Here is a 10,000-nt window from a genome sequence, read left to right on the forward strand (position 1 = left end):
CGTGTGTGTGTGTGCGTGTGTGCGTGCGTGCGTGCGCGCGTGCGTGTGTGCGCGTGTGTGTGTGTGTTCGGTCGTTCGTTTGTTCGTGTGATCGGCAGCTGCCTAGGTCAATTGGCAGGTCGCTATAAATATCACACTGGTTTTCTCACTGCTCAGTGCTGGCAAAGTGCAGAAGAGTTGGTACAGGGGTGCAAGCACGCACGCACGCACGCACGCACGCACGCACGCACACACACACACACACACAGACTAATTCATTTGACAAGGCAGGGGTGTGGGGTCAGAGATAACAGCCACTTACACACAGACCCCCAACAGAGAGAAGGGACACTGTTTAATATCATTAACAACACATTGAACTGAAGACACACCCGACTAAAACTTCCCTCCTCCGCATTCCCAGATTTCTCGTACTTTCATAGATTGAATAATGATTGAGCCACCGCCAACACACTCACACACGCCAACGCGTATACACACAGACAAGAAACACACGGCTCGCCAACGAGTCCTTCGAGGCGAACACATCCCGACTCGGGGGTCCGGGAGTCACTCCGGCAAAGGAGTCATTGGTTGGTTCGTTCGTAAGCGCAGCCAGGCACCTAGAGTCTGAATCTGGATTTACAAACAAAAAATGTTTAAGCATGTGAGTGGGCGAGCGAGAGAGAGAGTCTTCGAGAGAGAGAGTCTCGACTGTGTGTTACCACCGGGTGCGTTGCATTACATTTCACTGCATATATGTATGAAAGTATGTATATGATTGTGACGAATAAACCTCTTGAATCTTGAATCTTGAATCTTGAATCACAAACTCGACTGAGGACGAAATAAATGTGGAAAAAATGGCCGAGGCATTTGGCATAATCTATATTAATATAAATTTTTCTTTGCATTCCACCAAAAAAAACAAACATTTTGATTCAAGTAAATTGCTTTTGTGACTTACACTTTGTATTTTTCTGTCAAAATAAATAATTTTGAGAGAATTAGGCAAAATATTTTTTGGGATCCGCAGGTTGTATTCTTCCGCTTATATCAATCGTTTTGGCAGAATGAAGTGATTCCTGGGAGGAATCAATTCACAACTCAGAGCTGACTCCTCTGACCCCGACCTCGCAAAGTAACGAGTCTCAGAAAAGAGCCGAACCTTTCTTCACCAACACAGACGAGGACATGATCGGGCATATGCAAATGGAAAGCACACACACACACACACACACACACACACACACACACACACCCACACCCACACACAAACACACACACACACACAAGAAAACCCACACTGGCACTCACCAGAGGCAGTGACCCTCCCAGGTTGGCCCCAGTCGGCGTGACGGCCATGACTCCAGGGCAGGGCTCGCCAAAGTAGGCGGGCTTCCCCGTGTGAGTGACGGCGCCGACGGCGACGCTGTGGACCGAGCTGACGAAGCCGTCGGCGCCGCAGTGGTCGCCGCGCAGCCCCCCGTTGCCCGCTGCCCACACAAAGATGCTGCCCCTGCCGCCCCGGCCCTGCGATCAGCGGAGACGGACGTCGAAGAACCCCGAAAGAGAACAAGATGGAGGCAGAATTATGATTATCACAGAGGTAGTCATATGAAGAAGAGTGCAGCGGGGGGGAAACAAAAGGGGGAGAAATTACAGCGGCGGCTATTACTAATCGATATTTCTTTTAAAAAGAACTGCCTTCTGGTCGGGCTCACTCGTCAAAAAGTGTTTTATTATTTTCACTGAAAGCGTTTCAAGAAGTCGAGCGGAGGCTGCTTCTCATCACATGGTACTCAACACCCCTCCTTCTTTTGGAGCTCGGCGGCGCTGACAGTTTGGATGCCCTCTTCTCCCAGACAAACCGACCAGAGAGGCTCGGCTGGAGATGAAAAAAAATAAATAAAGAAGGAAATGAAAAAAAAAAAAGGAATAAAACCGGCCTGGTGCGTTCCTAGCCTGAGGGCTCGCTCTGTCAGAACGCCTGGCCCTCCCAGCTCGGCGCCATCGTCCCGCGGGCCCCACGAGCACACGTAGATGTGGATGAAGTGGTTGTTGAAGGTCAGGGCCGCAGCTTCCATTGCGTCGGTGACAGGGCCGCCCAGCAGGCGGATACCTGGGACGGTTTGGAAAAAAACGAGATATATATATATATATATATATATATATATATATATATATATATATATAAATAAAACTCAAATAGTCGGCGGTTCAACGAAGTAAACAAAAAATAAAAGATACAGGATTGGCCTTTGTGGGGGCTTACAAGAAGGAATTGGACCACGCAGAGTGCCCCGGGGTGGGATATGGGTAAGCTATATAACCTGTTTACAATAACCAGACAGAATAGAATTGACAAGGATTAATTCAAAAACCTCCTTGAAAGCCAAGATCCGAAATCCAGGGTGTCAGGCTATATTATGTCAATATAAATCAACGCCTCCCCATCCTTTAAATACATTTATTTTGCCTCTGTTTGTGCTTCAGCCCTCATCCATAACAAAACTGGGTTCCGGCCAATGAAGTGGAGATATAGATATTCCTCGATATATATATATATATATATATATATAAACATATATATAAATATAAATGTCTGTGACCAATCAACCGTGAGGACGTTTTATGCTTCCCCTGTCGACTCGCGGTGAGGCTCTCAACGGCTTCTTATAAACGACGCGGGGTGGAAGGTTGAAGTTCAGAGGCCAGGACACAGGGTGCAGCGAGCGATTGATTTTTTCTTTTCTGGTCTCTGTCGTGAATCTTTCATGTCACCGACCTAAGCGTAGCAACATTGTTTACGGGGGGGGTGGGGGGGTCCCGGGCGTATCTGCCGAGGCCATCTGAGGAGAGAGCGAACATACGGTACGTACAGAATGTGGCCCCTGTTTAAAGCCCAAACACTAAAGAATCCATTGCACCGGCTTTCTCTAATGACGAGCTGCAAAATCGAGCCAATGGGGCGCCGTAACACCGTGTCAGCATGGGGTCTCTCCCAGCGACACAAAATGATGTCTGCAGCCGCCTCGAAACCCGAAATACCCGTCTGAGCTGGTTATGAAGGACAACAACATTACGAGTCCAAGACTATGGTACACACTAAGGCTGCCTCAGGTTGTGAGATCAATAACCCATAGGATTCAGAAAAAAATCACCTCTTTTCCACTATTTTCCACGAATGCTACACCCCATAACCACCGGGATAAAAAAAAATCCGAATTTGCTACACATTTGTTCTAAACACGCCGATACGAGGCGAGGTCCTTGGAATGTTAAACAATTCATCAAATTCATCCCGAGATAAAACGTGTTTTGTTTACGCGCTCAAAAATAAATGTTCCACCATGGGTAAACACTGTACACACAGACGCATCATTGGGAGACGGTTACTATTTATTGACTGTATTAATCCATTATTGAATAGATTCTTTGAATTGAATTAATTATACTTGTTTGAATTATTAAATAAGGAATCAAAAATGTGCATTTTGATCAGATTACATCTGATGGAAAAACGCTCCTGCAGTCAATTAAATAAGCCTGGATGTAGGCTTCTGGGCCACGGTACCCTCTCGTTTTTCCCACTTGGAATTGATCCTGAAAAGATGTTGCCGCTCGCTCACGGGGCCTTGCGAGCGGAGCGATGGGTCGATGGAGCGGCCCTCTCAATGGCGCGCCGCCTCCCACACGACTTTACTTCCCTGCTAACCTCCGATCCTGGCGTTGAAGGCCACGCCCACGCCACAGTGGGAGTTGTTGGCCTCCATGGCGATTTCCCCTGCGCAGCGGGTGCCGTGGCTGTAGCAGAGAGGAGGGATAAGAGAACGCCAAACCAATCAAAAGTTTGTGGGTGAAAAGCGGCGCTGTACTTATTTTGGGCAGGGGGCTGGTACATTACAACAAATATCGCGACCGCCCGTATCAAGGAACGCCCTAAAATAATAAATGCCATAGGCCCGAAGTCAAAGTCATATTGTGTCGTGGGGTTTTTTCCAATCAATGTCAAACTTGGTGGAGTGACAGAGAGTGCTGTCCTTGGTGGGCCTGCCAAGATTCAAGGTCCTACGCTGCCATGACGTAGACTTTTGACAAATTAGATACTGCATCATCGAATCAGAATTTCATCGGCTGATATCGCAGACACTGGCGGCATGGACGCCGTACCCAACCCCCTTTGCTTTTTGGTTTGCTTTGTTCCGGCGTGTCCTTGAAACAGGTTATTCAGACTCTTAAAGATTGAAAGATTTTCAAAGATTGCCCAAAACATACAGGATGGCGGGAAAGTCTATCCAGACTGACTTTATCGTTTGAGGCATTTGTTCGTCGTGAGAAATGACAAGTTTCAGGCGTCCAGGTCAAATGGGGCGGCATGATGGAGGAGTTTCTTTTTTCCTTCATACACTACTTCACACCCCCATACATACACCATACCCCAATACACGTACTTCACTTCCACAGGTCGTATATATGTCAGAGATTAGTAAAAGGCAAATGACAGTGTTGTTCAGAATGTGCACTTTAGAATATAGTTCAGCTAATTTGTCTTTACGTCTTTGAGATGACAATTATAATAACAGCACAGGGATGAGACCAGATAGGGGAGGTGACATTTGTGACATTTCTGAAGGAACTCAATGGCTTTCAATGGTTTGCATTATGTACGGCTCAATGCGAGGCGTCAACTCCCCCTGAGAACAAAACGTAAGAAAACACTAGATACCCATTCTGCTCGTCCCTCAGAGGCATGGGGTCATGTGAGCTGCGCAGGTCAAAACTGGCATAGGCTTCCTGACAGACCAACAGACAGACAGACAGACAAGCAGACAGACAGACAGACAGACAGACAGACAGACACAGACAGAAAGACAGACAGACAGCCAGACAGACACAGACAGAAAGACAGACAGACAAACATACAGAATAGCAGACACACAGACAGACAAGCAGACACACAGGCAGACAGACAGAAAGACACACAGACACAGACAGACACACAGATAGACAGAGACCAACAGATGGAAATGAGTGCAATGAAATGAAATGTAACACAGAATGAGAATGATATGACATGAACCGTGATAATAATAATAATAATAATAATAATAATAATAATAATAATAATAATAATAATAATAATACAATTCAAATAATGCAGTGAACGCGGCCAGTTTTTGCCAGCCGTCCAAAGCTGAGGAATATGTATTTCAAGCTGAGAACTGAGCGTTCAGTTCAGCTGATGGAGTCATGAATCAACCATTGAGTCATTTCCACGTTAACCTGACACCATGTGAACTCCAACTGTTGTGATCAAGTCAGATTTACCATGGGTAATATCATAGTGTAGCTTGCATGGATTCATGGAAATCATATTTGATTTAGTCATAAAGGTCATTACTCACAAAGTTCCTCCTCAGGTCCTTGTTGGTGTAGTCGACACCTTATTAAGGGAAAGAGAAGGTTAAATGTGAGTGATGGCTCGCACGACTGGATGAGACAACAAGATCTTTTTGGCAGATGTTCAGAGTCGAGGGAGAGAAAAATGCTCCTGAAGCCGCTGAAGTTGGGATGATTACATTGGTTTCAAAAGTATCTTTCATATGAATCACTATTTATGCCACAGCCAAACAGAGCCACCAACATCCCATAAATATCCTTTCTACTTATATTCACCGTATCGGGCTTTTTCATGTGTTGTGAAGGTGCATTCCTGCCTCCCAGCAAAATGTATTTCCATTACTTTTTTCTCTTCGGAGACCCCTCTGCAAACTACTTTTCATCACTCTGTCCTTCCAGATCAACTACCCTGCCCCCCCATCTCCACCCCCCACCCCCCTCCACCCCCCTCCCCTCCTGTGCTGCAGCAGGACTCCTGTGGTCTCATCCTGACACCAAACCAATGAGGGCCCAGGAGAGCCCTGCCTGCTGCACACACACACACACACGCACGCACACACGCACGCACACACACACACACACACACACACACATTCTGACTAGACCTGCCAGCTTCTGTCTGATGTAGGCAGAGCCCCGTGGTTGTCATGGCAACCTGCAGTTGGATTTCTGCGGTTGGGGTCTGGTTGTTGATCAGCTCGGGCGGGATGGAGACCTGGACGGCGCCATGCTGCCACATGCTATGCTAGGTAAAGAGAGAGAGAGAGAGAGAGAGAGAGAGAGAGAGAGAGAGAGAGAGAAAGAGAGCTTCTGCTATTGGTTTTGACTGCCCCCACCACCTCACCCATGCAACCTTCCACATGGGTGATCCCTCCCTCCCTCCCTCCCTCCTTCACAGCCTCTTCCTCTCTCGCCCTCCGCTATCTACACACCTCTATATACTGTCTGAGCTGTTTGTTGAGTTCCCCACTCCCCTAGCACATTATCATCACGACTTTGTTATCGGCAACACAATTCAATGATGTGTGTTACCTTTATTTAATTCATGATATAAAATATATAATAATATTGACGCTAAACACACTTGGCCCTTAACATATACAGTGGTACCTTGACTTACGACTGTAATTCGTTCTATAAGAACGGTCGTATGATAAAACAGTCGTATGTCGACGCTATTTTTCCCATATACACCACGCTCATTTTTTTCTATGATTTCCTTCTTAGTTTCAATGGGAATCATTGCCTTTTTCTTTTTCCCATCATCCTTCTTAGGACTCATCATGAAGGGTGAAAATAAACAAAATACACAGCACAAATACAGTAAATATGAAAAAAATATCGATAAGCCACGAACTACGTGCACACACGATGTAGGTCGCCCGCTGACTGACTGCTGACTGGCCGCCAACGTGCCAACTGCACATTTCCACGTATCTTAGAGCAGTCGGTCGCAAGTCGATACAAATCTTCGCGACTATCGCTACTCGTATCTTGGATTAGTCGTAAGTAGATGCAGTCGTAAGTCGAGGTACCACTGTACTGTATTTTTTCAGAGGAGTCAGGCTAGCCTCTGGTTTAGTGGTTCTTGGCTGTGGTCATTGGAACTCTTGTTGTCGACTAAGTTTATCAACATTTTCATTCAGTTAAATAAATGTCAGACCACTTGATGCTCACCTCACAACAAGGCATGATGCTTGATGCTGATCTTAACTCCAAGGAAACAAGAATATCGTCACTGCAAGCATCACTGCATCTCTGTGACGTCGTGCGTACGCGGAATTTACATCAAACCACTCGGAAGGTGGAGGGGCATCAAGTGTAGGAGGACGGTGTCGGGTTGGAGACCCTGATAGAGAGACCCTGGTACCCTGCCGCAGACTGAGCTGCATCCCGTGGGGTGTGTGTGTGTGTGTGTGTGTGTGTGACACCAGTAACGATGATCGGATGCGGTGTGTCGGTAATCAGTGGGCTAATAGGCGCGTCTGACGGCGCAGCCCTCTGCCAACCTAATGAAGATCCCAGCAGCTTGGTGGAGCCAGGCCAATGCACACTGTGTCAGTGTGTGTGTGACGCTTGTTTTGGAGTCCGTATGAAGCTGTGCGTGTGTGTACGTGTGTGTGTGCGTCACCAGGACCAATTTCGGGTCTCACATCGCTTTGCACGTCCTGGATGAACATGGGCGCGACCCAGCAGCAAGTCCTGCGCGTCCGGCCGGGTGGAAGCGCCTGTGTGTGTGTGTGTGTGTGTGTGTGTGTGTGTGTGTGTGTGTGTGTGTGTGTGTCTGTGTGTGTGTGTGTATGTGCAACGAACACACACCCGAACACGCCTCGGTAAAGTCAGATCCCCTCGTGTGGAAGTAAGACGGTCGTGCGCCGCAGCTAGATGAAAACACTGTAGGTGGTGGAGCCAATGCAAAACCTGCCATGAATACAAATGCCTTGAACCTTGCTGACCCAGTCGAGATTGTTTGTGTGTGTGTGTGAGTGTGTCTGCGTGCGTGCGTGTGTGTGTGCGCACGTGCGATTTCAGCGTGATAGTCTGTGTGCGTTGATATGGTGTGTGTGTGTGTGTGTGTGTGTGTGTGTGTGTGTGTGTGTGTGTGTGTGTGTGTGTGTGTGTGTTTGCATGTGTGCCCTTCCGCATGTGTGTCATCGTTCAGCAGCAACACTCTATCAACCCCCCCACGCACCCCACCTCCTCCCCTCCCATTCGCGCCAGCCCTCAGGGTCAAACGCACACAAATGAAGACGCGGAGAGGCGGCAGAGGCCATTTTGAGCCGACACAAAGCCGTGCCTGAGCCTCGGCTGTGAAAATGAGCGGACATCACTTCAGAGGAGGCCCCGGCCGCACACCTGGGGTCCCCGGCTCCCCACTCTGGCGGCTCAGCTGTCACGTGCAGGAGCGGCGGCGGCGAAAAAAGCAAAAGTCAACAGGGCTCCCTCACCCAGGGCAGGGACAAAAAAAAGGGAGGCGGGGGGGGGGCGAGAGAGTGAGAGAGAGAGAGAGAGAGAGAGAGGTTAGAGAAGGATGGGGGGGGGTGCGGAGAAACAAGGACCTCGCCGTGTCTCTGTATGTCTGATCCTTAATGTTATCAGCGCCTGTTGTAATCCCACCGTTTGCGAACGGCGCACATGTGCGAGGGTGAGGGCGGGCGGGCGGGCGGGCGAGCGAGCGAGCGGGTAAGGGTAAGTGGTCCTGTGTGCGGGCGAGAGATAGGGAGAGAGAGAGAGCGAGGGGAGGGGAGCGGGGGGGCCTGCAGAGAAATGGCGCGGCCGCGTATTAGCTTCCGAGGTCAAGGGTGAGGCTTGCTGCCCCTACAACTTGGTCTAATTAATCAGTGCGGTATTTAAGAGCGACCGGGCAGACGCCCAGACCTGCCGCTAATTAGCCGGCTTTGTTCAGCCCTGGCTGGGAAGGGGTGGGCGGGGGGGGGGGGTCTACCAGGATTTGAAGGGAAGGCGGGGTGGACGGGTGGATGGCGAGAAAAGAAAGCGAGCGTAGAAAAGGGAAGAGGGCGAAAGGGGGAGGCAGAGGAGACGAACTGTGGAGCGTTGAAGGATTGGGTTGGTTGCGTAAGTCAACGAGAGCGAGAGAGCGAGGGAGAGGGAGAAAAACACGGAGGGAGAAAGAGTGCAGGTAAGAAAAGTGCCGGAGAAGGGGATAGGGGGAAACGGGAGGTGGGGGTGGGGGTGGGAGAGGGGTAGGAGTGGAAGTGGGTGTCCCGCCATCATGAAATCAAAGGTGGGAAGAGAAGAGACGCTAATGATGAGGAGGGAGCCATTTTTAAAGAGGGAAACACAGAGTGGGGGGGCCGCGTGAAAGGAGAGAGAGAGAGAGAGAGAGAGAGAGAGAGAGAGAGAGAGAGAGAGAGAGAGAGAGAGAGAAAGAGAGCAAGGGAGACACAAAAAGTGAGGAGAGGAGGAAAGAAGATGGACTTGTAAAGTGGGACATTAGTATTCAAGCGGCTTGCTTTACCCCCGCCACGGCTCCCCCGCTGCCCCCGCGGCCTGCTCTGCTCCTGGGGAGGACGCCGACCCAGAGGTGGAGCTTTGTCTCCGAGAGTGTGTGTGTGTGTGTGTGTGTGCGTGTGTGTGCGTGTGAGTGTGTGTGCGTGTGTGTCTGTTAGGAATTAGAGTCAGTGCAGGCCTGAAACAGGGACACGAGAGGCTTTCTTCAAAGGGAGATGCTCACTTTTGAGAGGTTTTGACCCAACAACTGCATATAGGACAACAGAAGGTATTTCATGGTTATAATCGTTTCGTTTTTTAACAGGGTTTTTTTAACATTTGAAAAAAACAAAACATTTTCAACCGTAACCAATTCTACCCTGATTAACAGCAACTAGATTTGTCCGTCATGACTTTTGTACGAGGCCTACTTGTGAAATTTTCAAAAACTAGATTTGGGAGCCAATGCGTGTTTGGCCCCCCGGTTCCCTTAAAACGGAGACGAGCACCAAAATGGGGACGCTTGGTATTTGGTGTATTTACGAGCGGCGCCCAAGCGCTTGCACCCTTACTCCTCTACATTTGACTCCTCCACTCCAGACTTCCATTTACATCCATCAAAAAGCTCTCCCATGGGTTTATAGCAGCTGTGGAACCATGTTAAAAA

General features: G+C 48.9%; 1 protein-coding gene across 1 annotated transcript in view; it reads right to left on the minus strand.

The window, feature by feature from the left end:
* LOC307233494 (proprotein convertase subtilisin/kexin type 4-like) overlaps positions 1-10,000 on the minus strand; it is a gene marked incomplete at both ends in the record, with an annotated part of 119,844 nt that overhangs the window by 47,135 nt on the left and 62,709 nt on the right. The window contains 5 exons of the mRNA XM_080004830.1: positions 1,297-1,512; positions 1,929-2,101; positions 3,698-3,786; positions 4,709-4,776; positions 5,388-5,425. Coding sequence (XP_079860956.1) covers positions 1,297-1,512; positions 1,929-2,101; positions 3,698-3,786; positions 4,709-4,776; positions 5,388-5,425 — 584 coding nt within the window. The remainder of the gene's footprint in view (positions 1-1,296; positions 1,513-1,928; positions 2,102-3,697; positions 3,787-4,708; positions 4,777-5,387; positions 5,426-10,000) is intronic.

Source organism: Zeus faber, assembly GCF_960531495.2.
Source record: "Zeus faber genome assembly, chromosome: 8".
In the NCBI taxonomy this organism is placed as follows: domain Eukaryota; kingdom Metazoa; phylum Chordata; class Actinopteri; order Zeiformes; family Zeidae; genus Zeus; species Zeus faber.